Here is a 25,410-nt window from a genome sequence, read left to right as displayed (position 1 = left end):
AGAATACCCACATAGATGTCTGAGGAGATTTAAAGCTCCTTTATATTTATCAATTATTTTACTGACAGGTGCTTCCCCATCAGCTTATTATTCATCCACATACTGAGAAATCTTACCACTGACACTTCCTCGAGACATTAATCCCATAAGTTAAAATCAAGTGCAAGTCTATTAATGCTGTTTGTAAACCACGTAATGTGTTTTAACGACTGAAAGCTTACAATCCTCATCAATCTGCCCACTGTTTGATCTATTAATTGTAAATTGCAGTTAATACCTCAAATCCATAAAGCTAAGTCATCTGTATATTGTGATTTACCCAGGGAATCCCATTTTCCCATCTCACAGAAAATATCATTAATCATAATATTAAATAATGAAGGGCTACAAATACTGCCTTGTGGGATTCCATTCTCTATCTCATAGACACAAACATGCCGACCGTTACTTGGACAGTCCATACAAAAAAAAACTCAGAAAAAAATACAATGACCCCCTTACTCCTAATTTAATCAAAAGTCCTTTCTTCCATATCATTTCCCTTTTCAGTCTCAATACTGCTATTACAACATCTTTATTTAATTGTGCTTTCCGAATATCATCTTCCAAACCTAAAACTGAATCTAATGTCATTTCACACTTCCAAAATCCACTCTAATAAAACACTTTATCACCACTCTTTCCAAAATATAACTCAAGCGCTTGATTACCATACATTCCATAAGTTTACATAAATGAGACTTTCACGATATAGGCCCTTAACTAGAAGGATCAAATGGGGATCTACCAGGTTTTCAGGCACTACTATTTCCATTTTCCATGAGGAAAGTGGATGCACAATTCAAATATTTAATATTTTACAAATGCAAATTATATACAATTACAATTTCAAATATCACTCTTTCCTGGAGACACCTGACCTGCATTATTAATAGACTTCTTAAATTCATACAAAGAAATCTCTCCATCTGTGATACTATCATTGCTGCAGCAGACTTCCAACACATCAGGGTATTCACTGAAAAAACATATCCCTACATTGTTTAACTTCTTCACTTAAATTATCCTGATTATGAATCTCATCAAATGACCCAGCCAGTAACACAACCTTCCCTGTTTCAGTAACAATCATTTTGCCCTCAATAATCAACACAGGAATATTATGATCCCCACAAATCCCCCCATTTTCTAAATCATATCCCAAACAATTCCAAGTTTGATATCCCTTCCAATATTATCTCCATATAACCTCCAGTAAATCACCTCCTTCCTCACCACGGCCTTTGCCCTTTTATTGTTAATAATGTAACTCGGAGACTGATGCACCATCACATAAAAACTCACATTTCTCCCAATTTGCTTCCTGTCCCGTTATAAATCCAAATCCAAACTCATGAAGACAGGAAGGCTGACTGACGTTCACATAAACTAATCACCCTCCGAGTTCCCATTTGAGCGACAGGTACTACAGCCAATGACAGCAGGCGTCAGTGTTAGGTCTGAGCTACGATAGGCTGGAGGAAATCAGCCCATGACCAGCCCCTCCTCTTCCGCTCCATCGCCATGGCGGAGATCAGCGAGTCGCTTCTGTCGGTGTCGCCGGCCTCGGCGCCCACAAGGACGGGTGTGATTCCCCTTCGCGCCTCGGTGGGTCTGTTTCGGTGACGGCTGTGGTGGCTGACGAAACATGCTTTGACAGGGAGCGAGCGAGGAACAATGACTACAACTCCCAGAAGGCCCCACTGATGACGTTGTGGTGTTGTTTAGGGGTAAGGTATCAAAGCAAAATGGAGGAAAATGTAATGTATTACGTTTTCTGTACTGTGTCGTGCCTTCAATAAACAATTAAACTAAAAGAGAGATTCCAGCGAGAAATAGATAGAACATAGAACAATACCGCACAGTACAGGCCCTTCGGCCCACAATGTTGTGCCGACCCTTAAACTCTGCCTCCCAATCTTAACTTCCTCCATATACCTATCTAGTTGGCACTTAAACTTCACCAGTGTATCTGCCTCCACCAGTGACTCGGGCAGTGCATTCCACGCACCAACCACTCTCTGAGTATAAAATCTTCCCCCTTGAACTTCCCTCCCCTTACCTTAAAGCCATGTCCTCTTGTATTGAGAGTGGCGCCCTGGGGAAGAGGCGCTGGCTCTCCACTCTATCTATTCCCCTTAATATGAACTATACCTCTATCATTTCTCCTCTCATCAGCCTTCTCTCCAGAGAGTAAAGCCTTAGCTCCCTTAATCTCTGATCATAATCCATACTCTCTAAACCACACAGCATTCTGGTAAATCTCCTCTGTACCCTTCCACAACATTCTTATAGTGAGGTGATCAGAACTGGACAGAGTACTGCAAGTGTGGCACAACCAGAGTTTTACAGAGCTGCATCATTACATCGTGACTCTTAAACTCTATCCCTCGACTTATAAACGCTAACACCCCATAAGCTTTCTCAACTACTTTGTCTACCTGTGAGGCAACTTTCAGGGATCTGTGGACATGTAGCCCCAGATCCCTCTGCTCCTTCACACTTCCAAGTATCCTGCCATTTACTTTGTACTCTGCCTTGGAGTTTGTACTTCCAAAGTGTACCACCTCACACTTCTCCAGGTTGAACTCTATCTGCCTCTTCTCAGCCCACTCCTGCATCCTATCAATGTTTTTCTGCAATCTTTGACAATCCTCTTCTCTATCTGCAACATCACCAACCTTTGTGTCTTCTGCAAACTTGCCAACCCATCCTTCTACTCCCACATCCCGGTCGTTAATAAAAATCACAAAAATTAGGGATCCCAGAATTGAAACTTGTGGGACACCACTAGTCACAACCCTCCAATCCGAGTGTACACCCTCCACCACAACTCTCTTTCTGCCGGCAAGCCAATACTGAATCCACCTGGTCAAACATTCCTGGGTCCCAGACCTTCTGATTTTATGAATAAGCCTACCGTGTGGAACCTTGTCAAATGCATTACTAAAATCCATGTAGATCACATCCACTGCACTACCCTCATCTATATGCCTGGTCACCTCTTAAAAAATCTCCATCAGGCTTGTTAGACACGATCTGCCCTTCAGAAAGCCATGCTGACTGTCACTGATCAGACCATGGTTCTCTAAATGCCATCCACCTCTGCGTGTTTCCCATTCCCCAGTGTACTACGACAGGTATATGTAGCCTCAGGTCCCCCGGGCGGGAGGGGGCAAGAGAGCAAATGCTCCGGGGGCCCTGGCCTTCATCCTATGGGGGGGGGGAGAAGGTCTGCCACCCCTGTGGTGAGGCGCCTTGGTGGCTGAGGTGGGGCATTTCCTGTCTCAGGAAATCTCTGAGTTCTGCCCTCAGGCAGTTTCAGGTAAGGAAGGTGCAGAGGGTGGGTTGGTGTGGGCATAATCTGGCTGGGTGGGGCGGTCTGGGTGGTCTTGTTGCAGCTAGATTTGCCCCTGTAATGCAGAGAACGAAGTGAGATTGGGGAGAAAGACGGGGGAGTGGGGAGAGGAAAGAAGGGGGAGTGGGGCCTGTGAGAGAGAGGGAGAGAGGGCAATAGAAGAGAGAAGGGAGTGTGGGGACCGGGAGAGAGACGGGGAGTGGATATGAAGAGACGGGGTAGTAAAAGAGAAAAGGGATTGTAGGGGGAAAGAGAGAGAGAGAGAAGGGAGAGTGTGGATTGAAAGAGGTAGAAGTCCGAGTGGGGAGATGAAGAGAGATGAGGAAGAATAGGGAATAAGTGACGAGTAAGGGCAAGTGTGTTGTGGAAGAGGGATTCCGGAGAAAGGGGAGTACAACAGTGTCACTCCACTCTTCAGGAAGCGAGAGAGGCAGAGGGAAGGAAACTGAAGGCCAGTTGGTCTGACCTCAGTGTTTGGGAAATGTTGGATTCGATTGTTAAGGATGATGTCTCAGTGCTCTTTGGGCAAATGATAAAAAGGGCCGTAGTCAGCATAGTTTCCTGACAAATCTGTTGAAATTCATTGAAGAAATAACAAGCGGGATCGACAAAAGACAATCGGTTGATGTTGTGTGTTTTGAATTTCAGGCCTTTAAAAAGGTGGCAGACATGAGGCTGTTTAACACGCTACGAGCCCATGGTATTACAGAAAGAGCCCAGCACAGATAAAGCAGTGGCTGATTGACAGGAGGCAGAATGTGTGAATAAATGGAGCGTTTTCTGTCTGGCTGCAGATGTCCAATGGCATTCCACAGGGGTCTGTGATGGGACCCATTCTTCTCTGCTATATGGCAATGACTTGGATGATGTATTTGATGGTTTTGCTGCAAAATCTGCAGAGGACATGAACAGAGATGGAGGGAAAGGTAGTTCTGAGGACGTAGAGAGGCCACAGAAGGAGCTAGACAGATTAGGATTGGAAACGGCAGATGGTATACAGAGCATTCATTTCATGAGGACTAAAAGGTAAAAGTAGGGACGAAATGTTGAAACATTAAAAAGCTCTGGTGAGGCCTCACTTGTAGTATTTTGAGCAGGTTTGAGCTGCTTGTCTTAGAAAGCATGTGCTGAATCTCGAGGGGGTTCAGAGGTGGGGCACGAAAATGGTTCCAGTATTGAACAGGTTGTCATATCACCATTGATGTCTCTGGGCCAGAATTCAGAAAAATAAGGGGTGAACTCGTTGAAGGAGGAGCCTTGATAGAGTGGATGTGGGCAGGGTTTTTCCTGTGATTGGTGGGTCTAAGACCGGATGAGACATGAGGGCATCCTGTTAGAACGGAAATGAGGAGGAGTTTCTTTAGCCAGAGTGGAGAATCTATGGGATTCTTTGCCACAGGCAGTGGTGGAGGCCGAGTCTCTCTGTACATTTACTACAGATGGTCATATATTACTGATTGTTCAGGGTGTTAAAGGATACGGGGAGAAGACAGGAGATTGGGTCTGTTGCGAAATTGGATCAACCAGGATGATATGCTGATATATTGAAACAGAGTGGATGGGCCGAATGTCCTAACCTGCTCCAGCACCTCATGGTCTTATGGACTTTCTGCCTTTTGAACACTTCTGTCTCTTTGGGATGTGTATATCCTGCGCTTTCTGAATTGCTTCCCGAAATTCCACCCATTCTTGCTTTGACGTTATCGGTGCCAAAGGTCTTTTCCAATCACTTTTGGCCAGCTCCTCTCTCAGGCCTCTGCAGTTTCCTTCATTCCACTGCAACACTGCATCTCCGTTGTGCTTCCCCTTCTCAAATTGCAAATTCAATCCCGGTTCATTGCATCACACCCTAACCAGAATAGCAGATCCCTTAGTGCAGTGGTCCCCAGCCACCAGGCCGCAATGCATGTTCTACTGGGCCGCGAGGAACCGAAATGATTTGGCGATAGTGGGTTTAACCACGAGCTGCTCTCTGAAGCCACCTCGCAGGCATTCTAGAAATTCTCCCCCGGGGCATCCAGCAGCAACCGGGCTTTCCCAATCTATTTGTGTACTGAAATCCCACATGACTATTGTAACGTTGACCCGCTGACTTGCATTTTCTATCTCCCGTTGTAGTTTGTAGACTACGTCCTTACTACTGTTTGGGGTTCTGCACATACCTTCCACCAGGATTTCTTTGCACTTGCAGTTCCTCAGCTCTCCCCACAGCGACTCAGCACCTTCCGACCCTATGCCAGCTCTTTCTGATGGTTTGATTTTGTTATGTTTACCAACAGGGCCACGCTGTCAGTGATGCCCACAACCTCATGTATGCCAGTCCGCAGCTCTTCCTCCACGTCAGTTTGCACAATGCGCGCATTCAAATGTAATACCGTCAGTCCTGTGTTCAGCCTTTTAGATTCTGTGTGTCTTTTCCATCGCAACTCATCCTGTCGAATGCCAGGTTGCCCGATCAGCAGCCTCTCATTGCCAGCAGTCTCACAACATACTGTCTCTGTCTACAAACCAACGACCTCATCCTCGGCGGTAGCACATCGGTTCCCAAACCCCTTACCTAACTCTAAAATATCTTTTTTAGGGCCTGCTGACATTTTTAACTGTCATTGGTGCCAATATTTACCAACAAGTCTGGTTGCTCGCCCTCCCCCTTTAGAATGCCAGGGGCCTGATCGGAGTCATCCCTGTCCCTGGCACCTGGACACATCTCACCATCCGGGTGACTCTATCGCCAGCACAGAACCGCTGGTCGTTGGTTGACAACAGGAGGAACTCTAACCCTGTTACGGCGGAGGGAGGATCGGGTGAGAGTTAATGTTCTAGAAATGGAGGGGTTGTCTCATGGATCAGAGGGAATGAAAGGTTGGAGAGGCTTCTGTTGTTTCCTCTGTAGTGATGAGGCCTGAGGGAAGACCAGAGGCAGACTGAGGCTGAGTAGAGATCTGAGAGAAGAGAACCGACATCGTTTGTTCACCAGGTGAATATCTCAATTACCAGAGGATGCGATTTCAAAGTGAGCGTGGGACAGTTCAAAGATGATGTTTACCTGTGCCCCGGTACTCCACTCTGCTCCACAGTTCGTTTTCTCTCTCTCTCTCTCACTCCCTTTCTCCCTCTCACCCCCCCCCTTAATTCTCTTATCTCTCCGTCTCTCTCTCTCTCTCACTCTCTCTCTATACATATACAATTCCTCAATTTCTCTATCACCTCTTTTCCTCATCCGTACTCTTTTGCACCCTCCCACTCTTTCCTCCAAACATTCTTCCCCACACAGTCACTAACCTGCATCTTTCCCTTACTGTCTCTTACTCCGTTTATGCCTAACCTTTCGCTTGCCGATCTTTCTCCCCAATTCCCCCTTTCCTGTAGCTTGCTGTCTCCGCCACCCACCCGTCTAGACCAGCACCCCTCCCCCACCCCGCACTGTGATGACGGTTTTACACACTCAGTGGATTACAGATGTTGTATAATTTCTCGTCGGTTGGAAAGATTCAATGTTCTCTCAGAAGATAAAGGCTTGTGGTTTCTGGGAGAGGCCTGGTTGTTACCGTTTAGTGTGCTGCAGTATAGGCGGCGGAGGAGTGTGGAGAACGGGGGAGAGGGAGGGTAAGTGAGGAAATAAGAGGGGGAAGAAGAGGGAAAAGGAGAGGGGTAGAGAGAAGGGGAAGAGAGAGAGAGAGAGAGAGAGAAAGAAAGAGAGAGAGTGACAAGTAGAGGGGGGGAGAGGGAAGAGGAGAGGAGAGGTGAGCCTAAATTGGGACAGTTGGTTTCAATGAATCAAGGTACAGTGATAACTTTTGATTCGCATCCCGTCCATATAGATCAATTCATCACCTCGGGACTGGGAGTGCGGGGTCGCGAAATGAGAAGGGACAATTAATTAAATGAACGAATCATACAGACCAATTAATCACAACACTGCATTAGGGAGATTGTGAAGTTAGTGATTCATCTCTCAGGAAGTCAGAATGTTCGACGTGTGTGGGGTCTTTGATACTGTGGACTGTTTTATTGAGGCAGAGAGATGTGTAAACAGTGTCCACAGTTTCCGTGCTATTCTGAACCTGTTCACAGCTCTCTGCAGTGTTTCCGGTGGTGGCCAGTGCTGTTGCCGTGACAACACGACTAGTTTCCGCACAGGATGTGTTCTGTAAAAACAGATGATGGTCGTCCAGGAGGAGCCGATTTTCTTCAGCCTCTCAAAGAAGCAGAGAGGCCGCTGAGCTTTCTTGGCGATAGTGTCCTTGTGGCTGGACAAGGACAGGCTGTCAGTGGTGTTCACTCTCAGGAGATTGCAGCTCTCAACCCCCTTATCCTCTGCCGTTGATGTAAACAGGAATGTCGGCATCGCCCCGGCTGACTTCCTGTTGTCAGTAACCAGCTCTATTGTGTTGGTGAAATGGAGGGGGTGGGGAGTGTTGATACCAGGTCACAAAGCTCTCCAGCTCCGACCCGACACGCGGGTGAAGAAGGTTTACTGGAGTAAATTCCAACCGTGTGCAAAAAGCGCTGGCTGTCTCACTCTCTCTCCCTCTCCCTCTCTCTCTCCCCCTCCCTCTCTCTGTCCCCCTCCCTCTCACTCTCTCCCTCTCTATCACTCTGCCTCTCTCTCAATCACTCTCCCTCTCCTCCCCACTGTCTGTCTCCCTCTCCCTCTCACTCTCTCTCAATCTTACTCCCTCTCCCTCTCTTCCTCTGCTTCTCCCTCTCTCACTCCCTCTCCCCACCCTCTATCTCTGTCTCTCTCCCCCTCTCTCACTCTCTCCCCACCCCCTCTCTGTCTCTCCCCCTCACTCTCTCTCACTCTCTGTCTCCCTCTCTCTCCCTCTCTGTCTCTCTCTCCCTCTGACTTCCTGTCACTCCCTCTCTCTCACTCTCTCTCCCCACCCACTCTCTCTCTGTCTCACTCTGTCTCCCTCTCTCGTTCTCTGTCTGTCTCACTCTCTGTCTCCCTCTCTCTCCCTCTCTCTCCCTCTCTGTCTCTCTCCCTCTGACTTCCTCTGTCACTCCCTCTCTCTCACTCTCTCCCCACCCACTCTCTCTCTGTCTCCCTCTCTCGTTCTCTGTCTGTCTCACTCTCTGTTCCTCTCTCCCTCTGTCTCTCTCCCCCTGTTTCTGTTCCTCTCTCTCCCTCTCTCTGTCTCACCCCCTCTCTTCCTCTCTGTCTCTCTCCCACTGTTCCTCTCTCGCTGCCTCTCTCCCCCCACACTCTCTCTCTTGTTGTCTCTCTCCCTCTCCCCACTCTCTCTCTCTGTCTCTCCCTCCTCTCTCTCTTCCTCTCTCACTCTCTCTCTCCCCCACTGTTCCTCCCTCTGCCTCTCTCCCCACGCTCTCTCTGTCTCTCTCCCTGTCTGTCTCCCTTTCTTTCTCTCTGTGTCTCTTTCACTCTCTGTTCCTCTCTCTCCCTCCCTCTCTCTCTCTCTCTGTCTCTCTGTCTGTCTCTCTCCCTCTCTCTCTCTGACTTTCTCTCCCCCTCTCAATTCTCTGTCTCCCTCTCCCTCTCAATCTCTCACTCCCTCTGACTCTCCCTCACTCTCTCCCCACCCTCTCTCTGTCTCTCCCTCTGTTCCTCTCTCTCTCTATCTCTCCCTCTGTCTCTCTATCTCTCTCTCCCTCTCTGTTCCAATCTCTCTGCCTGTCTCTGTCTCTTCCTCTCTCTCTTGCTCTCCCTCTCTCTCTCCCCCTCTCTCTCACTCCCTTTCTCTCTATCACCTTTCAGTCTTTCCCTCTCCCTCTCACTCTCTCCCCACCCTCTCTGTCTCTGTCTCTCCCCTTCTCTCTTCCTGTGTATCTTGCTCTCCCTCTCTCTCTGCCTGTCTCTCTGTCTCTCTCCCTCTCTCTGTTTCTGTCACTCCCTGTTCCTCTCTCTCACTCTGTTCCTCTGTCTCTCCCCCCCTGTCTCTCTCTACCTCTCTCACTCTCTCCCCACCCTCTCTCTCTGCCTGTCTCTCTGCCTCACACACTCTCTCCTGCTCTTCCTCTCTGTCTCTCTCACTGACTGTTCCTCTCTCTCTCTCTCACTCTGTTCCTCTCTCTCTCCCTCTCCTTCTCTCTCTTCCTCTCTCTGCCTCTCTCTCCCCCACTGTTCCTCTCTCGCTGCCTCTCTCCCCCTCTCTTACTCTCCCCATGCTCTCTCTCTGTCACCCTCTGTCTCTCCCTCTTTCTGTCTCCCTCTCTTTTTCTCTCTGTCTCTCTCTCACACGGTCTCCCCACACTCTCTCTCTGCCTGTCTTTCCTTCTCTCCACCTCTCTCTCTCTCACTCTCTGGCCCTCTCTCTCTGTCTCTCTCACTGTTCCTCTCTCTGCCTCTCCTCTCTCTCTATCTCTGCCTCTCTCCCCCTCTCTGTCTCTCTCTCACTCTCTATCTCTCCCTTTCTCTCTCTCCCTCTCCCACTCACTCTCTCCCCACCCTCTCTCTCTCTCTCCCTCTTTCTGTCTCTCTCTCACTTTCTCTGTCTCTCTCCCTCTCTCTCCGTCTCTCTCCCTCTCCCTCTCTCCCCACCCTCTGTCTCTCCTTCTCTCTCTCTATCTTGCTTCCTCTGTCTCTCCCTCTCTCTGTCTCTCTCCCTCTCTCACTGTTCCTCATTGTCTCTCTCACTCACTGTCTCTCCCTCTCTCCTTCCCTCTCCTTCTCACTCTGTCTCACTGTTCCTCTCTCTCTGACTCTCACTCTCTCCCCATGCTCTCTGTCTCTCACCCTCTCTGTCTCCATCTCTCTCTCACTCACTCTCTGTTCCTCTCTCTCCCTCTGTTTTTCTCTCCCTCTCTCCCCACCCTCTGTCTCTCCTTCTCTCTCTCTCTATCTTGCTTCCTCTGTCTCTCCCTCTCTCTGTCTCTCTCCCTCTCTCACTGTTCCTCATTGTCTCTCTCACTCACTCTCTGTCTCTCCCTCTCTCCTTCCCTCTCCTTCTCACTCTGTCTCACTGTTCCTCTCTCTCTGACTCTCACTCTCTCCCCATGCTCTCTGTCTCTCACCCTCTCTGTCTCCATCTCTCTCTCACTCACTCTCTGTTCCTCTCTCTCCCTCTGTTTTTCTCTCACTCTCTCCCCATGCTCTCTCTCTGTCTCTCTCCCTCTCTCCTCACCCACCTCTCTCTCTGTCTCCCTCTCTTTCTCTCTGTCTCTCTCTCACTCTCTGTTCCTCTCTCTCCCCCACTCTCTCTTTCTGTCTCTCTCCCTCTCTGCTCCCTCTCTTTCTCTCCCCCCACCCTCACTGCCTCCCACTCTCTCTGCCTGTCTCTCTGTCTCTCCCTCTCTCTGTCTGTGTCTCTCTGTCTGTCTCTCTCAATCTCTGTCTTTCTCCCTTTCTCTCTCTCTCTCTCGCCCTTAACTTTCTTATCTCTCCGTCTCTCACTCTCTCACTTTACATATACAATTCCTCAATTTCTCTATCTCCTCTTTTCCTCATCCGTACTTTTTTACACCCTCCCACTCTTTTCCTCCAAACATTCTTCCCTACACAGTCACTAACCTGCATCTTTCCCTTATTGTCTCTTACTCCGTTTATGCCGAACCTTTCGCTTATCTCTCGTTTTCTCCCCAATTCCCCCTTTCCTGTAGCTGGCTGTCTCCGCCACCCACCCGTCCAGACCAGCACCCCTCCCCCACCCCGCACTGTGATGACGGTTTTACACACTCAGTGGATTACAGATGTTCTATAATTTCTCGTCGGTTGGAAAGATTCAATGTTCTCTCAGAAGATAACGGCTTGTGGTTTCCGGGAGAGGCCTGTTTGTTTCCGTTTAGTGTGCCGCAGAATAGGCGGCGGAGGAGTGTGGAGAAGGGGGGAGAGAGAGGGCAAGTGACGTAAGAGAGGGGGAAAAAGAGGGGAAAGGAGAGGGGTAGAGAGAAGGGAAAGAGAGAGAGGGAGAGAAAGAGTGACAGGCAGAGTGAATGGGGGGGGGCGAGAGGAGAGATGAGCAGAAATTGGGACATTTGCTTTCAATGAATCAAGGTACAGTGATAACTTTTGATTCGCATCCCGTCCATAAAGATCACTTCATCACCTCGGGACTGGGAGTGCGGGGTCGCGAAATGTGAAGGGACAATTAATTAAATGAACGAATCATACAGACCAATTAATTACAACACTGAATTAGGGAGATTGTCAAGTTAGTGGTTCATCTCTCAGGAAGTCAGCATGTTCGACGTGTGTGGGGTCTTTGATAATGTGGACTGTTTTATTGAGGCAGAGAGATGTGTAAACAGTCCATAGTTTCCATGATGTACTGAACTTGTTCACAGCTCTCTGCAGTGTTTCCGGTGGTGGCCAGTGCTGTTGCCGTGACAACACGACTAGTTTCCGCACAGGATGTGTTCTGTAAAAACAGATGATGGTCGTCCAGGAGGAGCCGATTTTCTTCAGCCTCTCAAAGAAGCAGAGAGGCCGCTGAGCTTTCTTGGCGATAGTGTCCTTGTGGCTGGACAAGGACAGGCTGTTAGTGGTGTTCACTCTCAGGAGATTGCAGCTCTCAACCCCCTTATCCTCTGCCGTTGATGTAAACAGGAATGTCTGCATGGCCCCGGCTGACTTCCTGTTGTCAGTAACCAGCTCTGTTGTGTTGGTGAAATGGAGGGGGTGGGGAGTGTTGATACCAGGTCACAAATCTCTCCAGCTCCGACCCGACACGCGGGTGGAGAAGGTTTACTGGAGTAAATTCCAACCGTGTGCAAACAGCACTGGCTATGTGAACACGGGTGGATCTGTCCAGACGGACTGAAGGGTCTATTTACGCGCTTTCCCCGAATCTCGTCCTTCTCTCTCACTTTTCTCACTCTCACCTTCCTCTCTCTAGTCTCTCTGCGTTTCTCCTCTCTCATCCCAAACTCTACTATCCCCCCTCACTCTCCTCCATTACTCCCCACTCCCACTGCCTTACACCACTCTCACACTCAACCCTCACCCTCTGCTTACTCCCTACCTTCCTGAATCCTGCATCACTCATATGAAACATATTCCTCCCGCGCCCTCCTCATCCAGGCGAAAGGCTTTATCTGCTGTCGCTTCCGCAGGACACGGATTTACTCAACTTCCGGTGACTCTGATTCACTGTCAAACCCTCAGCGGAGAGGGAGGGAGAGGGGATTTATCAGGCCATTGGGAAGAGGGAGAAACAAAGATGGTGTAATTGGGAAGGGGGCAAGGGAAGAGGGAGACTAAGGGATGACGACATGTGGGGAGAGGAAAGTCTGTAGAAGGAGGAGAGATAGAATGGGTAAAGAGCTCGGGGGATGTTCAGAAGCAGGAGATACTGGGATGATGGAGAAACAGGGCTGAATGGAACCAGACAGGAGAAGAAGTTCACTCACCCTCTCCATCTCCCTCTCCCTATCCGTCCCCATCTCTCATTCCCCCTACTCTCTCGCCTTCTCCCTCTTTCTTTGTCTCACTCTCTCTCTCTTTTTCTCTCTCCCTCTCCGTTTCTCTCAGTTCTCTCTGTCTCCCTCTCCATCTTATTCTTTCTCTCTCTCTATCACTCGGCCTCTCTCATTCACTCTCTCTCTCTGCCTCCCTCTCTCACTCTCTCTCAATCTCTCACTCCCTTTCCCTCTGTCTTCCTCTGTCTCTCCCTCTCCCCACCCTCTCTCTATCTGTCTCCCTCTCCCTCTCATTCTCTCTCCCCTCTTCCTCTCACTTTCTCTCCTCTCCCTTTCTCTCCTCTCCCTCTCTCTATCACTCTCTCTGTCTCTCTCTTCCCCTCTCTATCTGTCTCTCTCTCTCTCCCTCTTTCTCTGTTCCTGTCTCTCTGCCTGGACCTCTCTCTGTGTCTTGCTCTCCCTCTCTGTCTCTCCCTCTCTCCATCTCTCACTCACTCTCCCCCCTCTCTGTTCCTCTCTCTGCCTCTCTCCCTACCCTCTCTTTATGCCTGTCTCTCTCTCAATCTCTCTGTCTCCTCCCTCTCTCTGTCTCTCTCACTCTCTCCCTCTCTTTCTCTCACTCTCACCCTCTCTGTCTGTCTCGCCCTCTCTCTCTCTCTCTCTGTCTTGCTCTCCCTGTCTCTCTCTCTCACTCTCTCCCCCCTTTCTCTCTCTGTTCCTCTCTTTCCCTCTCTCTGTCTCTCCCTCTCTGCCTCTCTCACTCTCTCTCCCTCTGTCTCACTCTCTCCCCACCCTCTCTCTCTATGTCTGTCTGTCTCTCTCTCTCAATCTCTCTCTGTCTCTTCCCCTCTCTATCTGTCTCTGTCTCTCTCTTTTACTCTTCCATTCTCTCTCCCTCTCTCTCCCACTCCCTCTCTCTCTCACTCTCACCCCACCCTCTCCCTCTCTCTGTCTCCCTCTCTTTCTCTCTGTCTCACTCTGTACCTCTCTCTCCCTCTCTCTGTCTCTCTCCCTCCCCTCACTCTGTCTCTCCCTCTTTCCCCACCCTCTCTCTCTCTGTCTGTCTCTCTCCCTCTCCCTCTCACCCTTCCTCTCTCTCTTTCTCTCTCTCTGGCACTGTTCCTCTCCCTCTCTCTTTCTCTCTCTCACTCTATCCCTGTCTCCCCCCCAGTTCTCTCTCTCCCTCTCCCTCACACTCTCTTCCCTCTCCCTCTCTCTATCACTCTCTGCCTCTCTCACTCAGTATCTCTCTCTTCCCCGCTCTGTCTGCCTCCTCCTCCCTCTCACTCTCCCAATCTCTCTCTCCCTATCCCTCAGTCTTTCTCTGTCTCTCTGTCTTCCTCTCTCTCCCCACCCTCTCTCTGTCTCTGTCTCACTCTCTGTTCCTCTCACTCTGTCTCCCTCTCTTTCTATCATTATCTCACCCTCTCTGTCTATCTCTCCCTCTGTCTCTCTGTTCCTCTCTCCCTGTCTCTCTCTCTCTCTCTCCCCACCCTCTCTCTCTGTGCCTGTCTCTCTGAATCTCTCTCTGTCTCCCTCCCTCTCTCTGCCTCTATCTCTGTCACTGTTCCTCTCTCCTCTCTCTCTGTCCCTCTCTTTCTCTCACTGTCTCACCCTCTCTGTCTCTCTCTCCATCTCTTTTACTCTCTCTCCCCCTTTCTCTCTGTTCCACTCTCTCTCTGTCTCTCTCTTTCTGTCTCTCCCTCTGTCTCACTCTCTCCACACACTCTCTCAGTATCCCTCTCTCTCTTGCTCTCCCTCTCTCTGTCTCTCTCACTCCCTATTCCTCTCTCTCTCTCACTCCCTGTTCCTCTCTCTCTCACTCTCTGTTCCTCTCTCTGTCTCTGACACCCCTCTCTCTCTCACTGTCTCTCTCCCCTCTCTCTCTCCCCCACTGTCTCTCTGTCTCTCTCACTCTCTGTTCCTCTCTCCCTCTCTCTTCCTCTCTCTTTCTCTCCCTCTCTCCCCGCTCTCTGTCTCTCTCCCCCTCTCTCTGCCTGTCTCCTCTCTCTCTCTGCCTCTCCCTCTCGCCAGCTCACTCTCTGCCTCTTCTCTGTCCCTGTGTGTGTGTCTCTCTGTCTCTCTCTCTCCATCTTTTTCTCACTCTCTCCCCACCATCTATCTGTCTCCCTCTCTCTCTCTCTGTTAACCTCTCTCTCTTCCTCTCTCTCCCTCTCTCTCTGCAACAGTCTCTCTATCACTCACTGTTCCTCTCCCTCTCTCTCTACCCGTTAACTTTCTTATCTCTCTGTCTCTCCCTCTCTCTCACTCTCTTTACATATACAATTCCTCAATTTCTCTATCACCTCTTTTCCTCATCCGTACTCTTTTGCACCCTCCCACTCTTTCCTCCAAACATTCTTCCCCACACAGTCACTAACCTGCATCGTTCCCTTATTGTCTCTTACTCCGTTTATGCCTAACCTTTCGCTTGTCTCTCGCTTTCTCCCCAATTCCCCCTTTCCTGTAGCTTGCTGTCTCCGCCACCCACCCGTCCAGACCAGCACCCCTCCCCCACCCCGCACTGTGATGACGGTTTTACACACTCAGTGGATTACAGATGTTGTATAATTTCTCGTCGGTTGGAAAGATTCTCAGAAGATAAAGGCTTGTAGTTTCTGGGAGAGGCCTGTTTGTTTCCATTTAGTGTGCTGCAGAATAGGCGGCGGAGGAGTGTGGAAAAGGGGGGAGAGAGAGGGTAAATGAGGACGTAAGAGTGGGGGAAGAAGGGAGAGGAGAGGGGCAGAGAGAAGGGAGAGACAGAGAGAGAAAGCGAGAGAGTGACAGGCAGAGAGAATGAGAGGAGGGGGGAGAGGAGAGGAGAGATGAGCGTAAATTGGCACATTTGCTTTCAATGAATCAAGATACAGTGATAACTTTTGATTCACATCCTGTCCATAAAGATCAATTCATCACCTCTAAACTGGGAGTGCGGGGTCGCGAAATGTAGGGAGACAATTAATTAACTTAACGGATCATACAGACCAATTAGTCACAACACTGCATTAGGGAGATTGTGAAGTTAGGGGTCCATCTCTCAGGAAGTCAGAATGTTCGACGTGTGTGGGGTCTTTGATAATGCGGAATGTTTTATTGAGGCAGAGAGATGTATAAACAGTGTCCACAGTTCCCATGATGTACTGAACTTGTTCGCAGCTCTCTGCAGTGTTTCCGGTGGTGGCCAGTGCTGTTGCCGTGACAACACGACTAGTTTCCGCACAGGATGTGTTCTGTAAAAACAGATGATGGTCGTCCAGGAGGCGCCGATTTTCTTCAGCCTCTCAGAGAAGCAGAGAGGCCGCTGAGCTTTCTTGGCGATAGTGTCCTTGTGGCTGGACAAGGACAGGCTGTCAGTGGTGCTCACTCTCAGGAGATTGGAGCTCTCAACCCCCTTATCCTCTGCCGTTGATGTAAACAGGAATGTCTGCATCGCCCCGGCTGACTTCCTGTTGTCAGTAACCAGCTCTATTGTGTTGGTGAAATGGAGGGGGTGGGGAGTGTTGATACCAGGTCACAAATCTCTCCAGCTCCGTTCCGACACTCGGGTGGAGAAGGTTTACTGGAGTAAATTCCAACCTTGTGCAAACAGCACTGGCTATGTGAACACGGGTGGATCTGTCCAGACGGACTGAAGGGTCTATTTACGCGCTTTTCCCGAAACTCGTCCTTCTCTCTCACTTTTCTCCCTCTCACCTTCCTCTCTCTAGTCTCTCTCCGCTTCTCCTCTCTCATCCCAAACTCTACTATCCCTCCCCCTCACTCTCCTCCATTACTCCCCACTCCCTCCGCCTTACACCACTCTCACACTGATCCCTCATCCTCTGCTTACTCCCTACCTTCCTGAATCCTACATCACTCATATGAAACATATTCCTCCCGCGCCCTCCTCATCCAGCTGAAAGGCTTTATCTGCTGTCCCTTCCGCAGGACACGGATTTACTCAACTTCCGGTGACTCTGATTCACTATCAAACCCTCAGCGGAGTGGGAGGGAGAGGGGATTTATCAGGACATTTGGAAGTGGAAGAAACAGTTGAGGGAGTTGGGAAGGGGGCGAGAGAGGAGGGAGACTGAGGGATGACGAGATGTGGGGAGAAATAATTATGTAGAAGGAGGAGAGAGAGAACGGGTAAAGAGCTCGAGGGATGTTGAGAAGCAGGAGATACTGGGAAAATGGAGAAACAGGATTAAATGAAACCAGACAGGAGAGGAATTTCACTCTCACATTCTCCACATCCCTCTATCACTCCCCCTCCTCTCTCTCTCTCTCTCCCTCTCCCCTTCTCCCTCTTTCTCACTCTCTCTCTCTTTCTGTCTCCTTCTCCCTCTGTCTCTCCCCCACTCTCTCTCTCCCCCTCTGATACACTTTCTCTCCTCTGTCTATCTCTCTCACCCTCTCCACACCCCCTCTCATTCTCCCTCTCACTCTCTCCCCATCTTCTCCCATTCTGTCTCCCTCTCTCTCTGTTCCTCGCTCTCTCTGTCTCTCTTCCTCTCACTCTCCCTCTGACTCTCCCTCTCTCTCCCTCTCTGTCTTCCTCTCTCTATCCCTCTTTCTCTGTGTCCCCCTCTCTCTCTCTCTCTTCCTCTGTCTCTCTCTCTCAGTGTACTATAAAGGCACGGAGGAGGGAAGAATATGCAGTCTGGGAGAAAGGCGGAGCTGGGTTCACTGAATGAAGCCAATGCCGATATAATCAATTGCTGACTCGATCAGTTTCACTCCTCCCTCTCCATCTCTGTCTAACTCATTTCCCTCTCTCCGTGGCCGAAGCACAAATGTGAAAATGGTGAGGGAAAAAAGAGAGTGAGGCAGAGAGATGTTAAGAGACAAAGGGTAGACTATAGTGGGGAGAATGGGAGAGTGCGGGTAAGTAGGTTGAACAGGGTGACAGTGGGATGAGCAAGTGGGTGTAGTGATAGAGGGTGAAGAGAGGCACCGAGGGAAGGAGGAAGGAAGGTGGAGGGTAAGAACGTGAGCAAAGTGTGGGGAGGCAGAGAGGGAGAACAATTTTACGTGAAATTTGGGCAAGCAAGAGAAGGAGAGCAGGAGAGCGGGAACGGGGTGGGATAGACAGGGAGGGAAGGACAGAGGGGAAAGGAAGGAGTGGAGTAGCGTGGAGGCGGGAGAGATGGAGAGGGCTGGAGTGGAGGAGAGCGTGGGAGTGATTGCGAGAGTAATACACTGGAGATATTTTGTATGTGTGTATGTGTGTGAGAGAGTGATAAAGGGGGAGACAGAGAGACTGCAATGAACTGTCGGGGTGAGAGAGCGACAGAGGGAGTGAGAGCGCGTGGCAGACATGGGTAAGAATGGAGGAAGGGAGAGAGGTGCAGGAAGTGGGAAAGGAGAACAACACACACAAAATGTTGGAGGAACTCAGCAGGTCAGGCAACCTCTATGGAAAATAATAAAGAGTGGACGTGTCGGACCGAGATCAGCAAGATGAGCGGATTCGATCAGTGGGGAGTGGGAACTTCCTGAGGATGCTGCGGGATTGTTTGTTAGATTACAGTAAGTGAGAAGTACAATATATAATGAAAAACACAATCCCAAGTCTAAAACAAAGAGTGAAAGAATTGATGAAGGAACAAGTGATACGAACAATCTACCAAACAAGTGTAAACAGAATCATTGATCTTAGAGAGGGGGTGTAGTGGGGGTGAGGGGGAGAGTGGGGTAGACTGGAGAGGGGTGGAGAAAGGGGAAAAGGGGAGAGGGAAGGAAGAGAGTGATGAGAGTGAAAGAAAGAGAACATGGGGAGAGGGTCGAAGAGTAGGAGAATGGGGTATACTGGGGAGGAAAGAGTGAAGCAGAGAGTTGGAAGAGAGTGGGAAGTGTGGGGAGGGAGTGTGGAGGGGGGAGGAGAGTGTGAGAGAGAGGAGAGAGTTGAGAAAATTGAGGGAGGGAGAGAGAGAAGAAAATGGTAAGGATTGAAATTGAGGTTTGTAGGCCAGAGAGTGGGGAGGGGGAGGGACAGAAATGGATGGGTATGTAGTGGGAGGTGCCTCACCTCATCTTGCCCTGATAACGGATCCTACTTTTCCTTTTGCTAAGGCAGACGTTGATGGACTTTTGATCGGTCAGGGCATGAAAGGATACGCGGCGAAGGCAGGAAAATGCGGCTGGGAGGTAAAATGGATTTACCATGATGAAGCGGCAGAGCAGATTTGATGGGCCAAATGGCCTAATTCTGCTTCTGTCTCTCATGGTCTTATGGTCCAAGAGCAGCCTCTCATTCAATGAGAGCAAGAGCAATGAACTGGTTATGGACTTTGGAGGAGGAAACAGGAACCCATGAGGCAATCCTCATCGGGGCTCAAAGGTGGAGACGTTCAGCAACTTTAAATTCCACAGTGTTAACATTTCAGAGGATCTGTCCCGAGCCCGGGACACAAGTGCAATTACAAGAAAGCAGGAACTGTCTGTCCTCAGTAGTATGGCCCAGCACATCACGGGTAAAACTCTCCTCACAACTGAGCACATCTCTGAGGGCTGTTGTCGCAGGAAATCAGCATCCGTCATCAAGGACCCCCACCACCCAGGCCATGCTCTCTTCTCAATGCTGCCATCAGGAAGAAGGTGCATGAGCCTCAGGAGCCTCAACCCCAGGTTCAGGAACAGTTATTACACTCAACCAACAGGTCCTTCTTTCCTTTAACAATATTTTTTATTCAGAAGAAAAAAAAATTTAGAGTGCAACACATAGATACATTTCAACATAACTTGCTGTATACATATATATTGTACTACAACATATATTGTAGTAAAATTGATCAAAATGTTATAGCATAACACATAAAGGTATACCACTCTAATCAAAAATTTAAAGATAGGTCATACATCATAAAATAATTTATATATATATATATATATATATATATCTATAAAAAGTCAACCCCCTACCAACTACCAAAGAAAAAAGCTGACGGATGACAATGGATTAGAAAAAAAACGTATTCACTTGAGAAGAGAACGTAAATATATACGTAAAAGTATATTTATAAATATTTATAAATTGGAAAAGTAATTTAGGAAAGGTCCCCAAATATCATAAAAAGTTTGTTTCAAATTTAAGACTGAGCCGCAGATCTTTTCTAAATTTAAATACAACATATATTACGTAGCCATTGAAGATGTATAGGAGGGGTAGACTCCTGCCATTTAAGCAAGATTGCTCTTCTTGCAAAAAGAGAGGTAAAAACTAAAACCTGTAGGTTACGAGTATTTAAAGTTATATCTTCATTTGCAATAATACCAAACAAGGCAGTAAGGGGATTTGGGTCAAATTGGACCCTAAAAAGTTGAGAGAAGGTATGAAATACTTCCGGCCAAAACTTTTCAATTGCAGGGCAAAACCAAAACATATGAATTAAAGAAGCATCAGCAGAGTTATTACGAAGTGGAGAAACAGTCGGGTAAAACCTGGAGAGCTTCTGTTCAGAAATGTAAGCTCTATGAACCACTTTAAATTGTAGAAGAGAATTACGAGCCCAGAAAGATGATTTATTAACCCGTTTAAGAAATTTATTCCATCTATCATCAGAAATCTCACAATTTAGGTCATCCTCCCAAGCATTTTTTTATTTTATCTAAAAGGTCTTGTCTAGAAATCAATCAACAAGTTATAGATACCAGTTATAGAACGATTAACAAAAGGTTTTAAATTTAAAAGATCGTCCAGTAAAATTTTATCAGGATCTATAGGAAAAGTAGCTAATTGGAAACATAGAAAATCTCTAATTTGAAGGTATCTGTAAAAATGTGATTTTGGGAGTGCAAATTTATTTGACAATTGGTCAAATGATACAAGAGATCCTGAGATAAACAAGTCCCAAAAACACTTAATACCTAGTTCATCCCAATCCTTAAAGACTTTGTCAGTCATGGAAGGGATAAAACAATAATTAAGGAGAATGGGAGATGATAATGAAAAATTCGCTAAACCAAAACATTTTCTAAATTGAGACCGGATCCCTAAACTTTGCTATTCCCACAACCAATGGACACAATCAACAGCTCTTCATCTCATGTTCTTGATGTTTATTTCGATTATTTTTTAGTTTTATTTCTTTTGTATTTGAATTTTGTTGTCTTTTGCACATGGTTGTTTTGTTTGTCCTGTTAGGGGCGATTTTTCATTCATTTTATAATGGCTCTTGAGTTTACTGAATTTACAATATAATCAAATCCCAGGATTATACATGGTGACATGCCTATACTTTGATAATAAATTTACTTTCCACATTTTAAATTGTACATTTCAATTTGTAAGTAACTCTGAAACACAAGAGCGGGTTGTGAGCTCAGTCTGCTGGGTAAATTATTTTGTTCTGATCTGAATGGTCGGCCCAACACTGTGACCCGTCTTTCGAGGCACACCAACTACTGGAAATATTCCTGAATTGAACTGGAAAGCCTCAAATACTCTGTCTCTCTGCTCAAGCGTGTGAACACACGTAGACACACACGCACACACACACGTTTCAAAACGTCGACAATCATACCAGTGCCCAAAAATACCAGGGTGACCTGCCTGAACGACTATCGCCCAGTGTCACTCACTACTGTGATGAAGTGCTTTGAGGGGTTGGTCATGTTCAATCAACTCCTGTCTGTGTGCAGGGACCCACTGCAATTTGCCAATCACCACAATCTGTCAACAATTCTCACTGGCTCACACTCGGCCTTAGATCACCTGGACAATAGCAATACACAAGTCAGGCTGCTGATTACAGCTCAGCATTCAACACAATCAGACCCTCAATTGTAATCAACAAGCTCCAAAACCTGGGCCTCTGTACCTCCTTCTGCAACTGGATCCTCACCAGGAGACCACAGTCTGTGTGGATCAGAAATAACATCTCCTCCTTGCTGACAATCAACACTGGCACACCTCAACGATGCGTGCTCAGCCCACTGCTCTACTCTCTCTACACCCACGTCTGTGTGGCTAGGCTCATCTATAAACTTGCTGATAACGCAAAAATTTGGTGGAATTTCAGATGGTGATGAGGAGGAGTACAGGAGTGAGATAGATCAGCAAGTTGAGTGGTATCACAGCAACAACCTTGCACTCAACATTATGAAGACAAAGGAATTGATTGTGGATTCAGGAAGGGGAAGTCGAGGGAACACACACCAGTCCTCATCGAGGGATCAGAAGTGAAACGGGTGAGCAGTTTCCATTTCCTGCCTGTCAACAACTCTGAGGAACTATCCTGAGCCCAACATATTGATGCAGTTACAATGAAGGCACAACATCAGCTATATTTCATTCGGAGACTGAGGGGAATCGGTCTGTCACTAAAGACACTTGCAAATTTCTACAGATGTAGTGTGGAGAGCATTCTAACTGGTTGCATCACTGCCTGATGTGGAGAGGCCACTGGACAGGATCGGAAAACGCTGCAGAAAGTTGTAAACTCAGCCCGCTCCTTCATGGGCACTGGACTCCACAACATCCAGGAAACATTGAAAAGATGATGCCACAAAAAGGTGGCACCCATCAATAAGGATGCCCATCACCGAGGACATGCCTTCGGCTCATTGCTACCGTCAAGGAGGATGTACAGGACCCTGGAGACACACTCACCTGTTCAGGAATAGCTTCCTCCCTCCACCATCAGATTTCTGAATGGACAATGTGCCGATAAACACTTCCTCAGAATTTTCCCTCACTTTTTGCACTACATTTGAAATATAATGTTACACATACTAATTGTAATCTGTAGTTTTTATTACTAAATATTGCTGACAAATTTCACCACAAACGCCGCTGATATTAAACCTGATTCTGATACGCAAACACACACAGCTGGGCTCAGACATACAACACTCCCACATTCCTCCCTTTGTGACACCCTGCTTGCTCCGTGGCCCCCGGTATGAAGCTCAAACTGTTGCAACACCTGCCCTTTGAATTCATGGCTGAGGCTGTGTTGTGTCTGTTCACCGTTTGAGTTCGATATTAAATGAAGAGCATTGAATAAAGGAAGGTTTGAATAGAAGAATAAAGGTCTCCTCAGAAGGTATATGGAGTCCTGTTGAGAGCGTACATGGAACAGTGGTTCCATGTTCCGTGTACCATGACTCCCGGAGGTCTGGTCTCCCTCCCGGAGTCATCCTGTGGGATGAAGGGAATGAAGAGATTTCTCAGATTGATTTAGGAGGTGAGGTAGTGTCCTCGGAGAGATTATACTGACCGGATCCGTCTCAAAATTAGAAAAATATAATGCCGTCTGACTGAGACAGACACAGTCTCACAGGGGATTGTCAGGGTAGAGGCAGGAATGATGTTTCCTTTGGCTGTGGTGAGGAATGGGGGGTCACAGAATCCGAGTTCACCTCAGCAGGACTGAGATGAGGAGAAATTTCCTCACACAGAGAGCAGGGAACCTTTGGAATTTTCTCCACAAGGTTTCTGAATTCGAAGGACAAATTTTGGGGTTCTGCTCCAGTTTCCTTTTTCTACAGTCCGAGTTTACCTTTGCGCCTGGTTCTCCCTTGACCTTCAGCCTGTCCTTTTGCACAGGGGAGCGCTCACACACCGGAGCTCCATCGGCAGCCGCTGCGGGCCAGCTCCCGGATCCCAGCAGCAGGAGACAGGACCGGGAGGAAACTCCGGACAACAGGCCCCGATCCACGGCGGGGAAAGACCGGGCTCCCCCTGTGTGGCTGAAACATCTCACGGAATCTCCGCCCGAATCTTCACCTCCGCCATCGGAAGGGTTCAAAACGCCGGCCGCTGTTGCAGCCTTTACCCGGGGAGCTGCTCCCAATCTCGGGTCTCTCACCGGGTCCACTCGTTCCCGGTTCCAAACTTCGGTCCGCCTAGCGTCCAACCCACTGACACTCCTCAGCCAATGGAGGCCAGAGTCTCCCAGCGGTGGTCTCTGATTGGCTGTGAGTGTGTCCGAGGGCGGGCTGCTGCCGGGAGCCGGAGATGTCAGTCACAGTTTGTTCTCAGAATCAAAGCAAGTTCCCCGAGGCTCAAAGTTCAAAGTAAATTTTATTATTATTTTTATTTTTTTTAATTTTTATTGAACACAAACAAAAACAGAAACACGAAACATTTGCTAACAAAGCCAGGGAATCACATAAAAACAGCAAGAAATATATATCTATTAACTTTAAATATACAAATAAACAAGGAAATCCACTCTAAATATTGCTGGACAGAAGGAACTGTATCTAAGAGGAGTCACAAAACAGGAACATTTACAGAGATAACCCAAAACATTGACAGATTTGTCCAGTCTTTACAGCTTTCTGTTTATGGGAAGTTTTCAGAGTGTAAGTGTATAGTTTGAAGTCTGATGTAAAGTCTAAATGAAGGTTTCTTATTGCTGTGATTGCATTTATGGATATAAAATTTGCTGCAAATTAACAAAAGATTGATGATAAAGAAAGAATCCCTATGAGATTTGGTGTTATTAATAAACCCAAATAAGACATTTTGAAAACAAAAAGTAAAATCCACATTAATATATTGATCTAAAAATTGACCAACATCAACCCAAAATGTTTTAACATTTTCAGAATCCCAAAACAGATTAAATAAATCCTCTGGATATAAACCGCAAAAAGAACAGTTTGTTTCAATATCAGAATTAATCCTTGTCAAATAAACATTGGTTGGATAATATCTATGTATAATTTTAAATAAGCCCCAAGAACTCCTCCATTTCAGATTCCCCAAGCGTCTATTCCAGAAACTAACAGAGTACATATAAGTCGCCACATACAACTCCTACAAACATACAGAGCAAAGCTACAGAACGGTAACTATATCTGGATCACTGAAAGATCAGCAAGAGTGCGGAAGACAACAAACTTGGCCAATGCAAACAAACAACGAGAACATGAAATAACCGCAGCGGCTGCCGATAGCTGTCCGGTGCTCTCAGTGCTCCCTGTTCAATCTGACAGGACAAGAAACAGTGAGACACAAAGGTAAACTCGTGTTGCAGAAAAACAGAAATAGAAAAGGTGTGGCCATTCGGCCCCTTGCACCACTTCTGCCCTTCAATCAGAACATGCTTGACTTTTGACCTCAGCACCACTTTCCCGCAACTTCCCATCACCTCTGAGCCCTAGGATATGTCCATTCAATTTAGAAACCTTGTGGAGATAATTGCAATGATTCACTGCACTCTGGGTGAGGAAATTTCTCCTCATCTCAGTCCTGCTGAGTTGTCCTCGGATTTTGATTCTGTAAGCGCTGGTTCCACACCCTATGGGAAACATCATTCCAGCCCTTCCGCGGTAAATATCCTGTGAGATTGTATTCCTCTAATTCTGAGACAGGAATGTGATCTGTCTCAGACAAACCACCTCTTATTTCACTCAGTTTGAGACAGTCCCAGTACGATGATTTGTTGTGGGAGCATCTCTATGGACCAGTGAGTGCAGTTGTCCTGTGTTGTTCCACAGCCCGATGGCTGAGGGGTAGTAACCGTTCCTGACCCTGGTGGGGCGAGTCCTGAGGCTCTTCTACCTTCTACCTGATCACAGCAGTGAGAAAAGAGCTTGCCTGTGTGTTGAGCCTGATCACAGCCGCCTGTATCACCGTCACCTCTGGCCTGTCCTATGCGGGACCAAAGGGATTGTGGAGAGTAAATGTGGTACTCTGTCGAGTATCACTGTGATCCGTCCCCTCTGGCCTGCCCTATCCGGGACCAAAGGGATTGTGGAGA

General features: G+C 47.8%; 1 protein-coding gene across 2 annotated transcripts; it reads left to right on the top strand.

Moving 5' to 3' along the window:
• The first annotated feature begins 10,953 nt into the window (after positions 1-10,953).
• LOC132385812 (helicase SRCAP-like) lies at positions 10,954-25,181 on the top strand. 2 transcript variants are annotated; one of them, XM_059958034.1, is made up of 2 exons: positions 10,954-18,226; positions 18,774-25,181. In XM_059958034.1, the coding sequence occupies exon 1, from the start codon at positions 12,629-12,631 to the stop codon at positions 14,561-14,563; it is 1,935 nt and encodes a 644-aa protein (XP_059814017.1). In that variant the 5' UTR covers positions 10,954-12,628; the 3' UTR covers positions 14,564-18,226; positions 18,774-25,181. The 2 variants fall into 2 exon arrangements, with proteins under 2 accessions (XP_059814017.1, XP_059814015.1); XM_059958032.1 differs by having other exon boundaries at positions 18,770-25,181.
• Positions 25,182-25,410: the final 229 nt, after the last annotated feature.

The sequence above is a fragment of the Hypanus sabinus genome, assembly GCF_030144855.1.
Source record: "Hypanus sabinus isolate sHypSab1 chromosome X2 unlocalized genomic scaffold, sHypSab1.hap1 SUPER_X2_unloc_24, whole genome shotgun sequence".
Lineage (NCBI taxonomy): Eukaryota > Metazoa > Chordata > Chondrichthyes > Myliobatiformes > Dasyatidae > Hypanus > Hypanus sabinus.
The sequence above is the reverse complement of the archived record's forward strand: the minus strand, read 5'-3'. Positions and strand labels throughout refer to the sequence as shown.

Excerpts from the sequence above, each read along its gene's own strand:
- LOC132385812 (XM_059958034.1), top strand. The coding sequence starts at position 12,629 with ATGTTCAGAAGCAGGAGATACTGGGATGATGGAGAAACAGGGCTGAAT.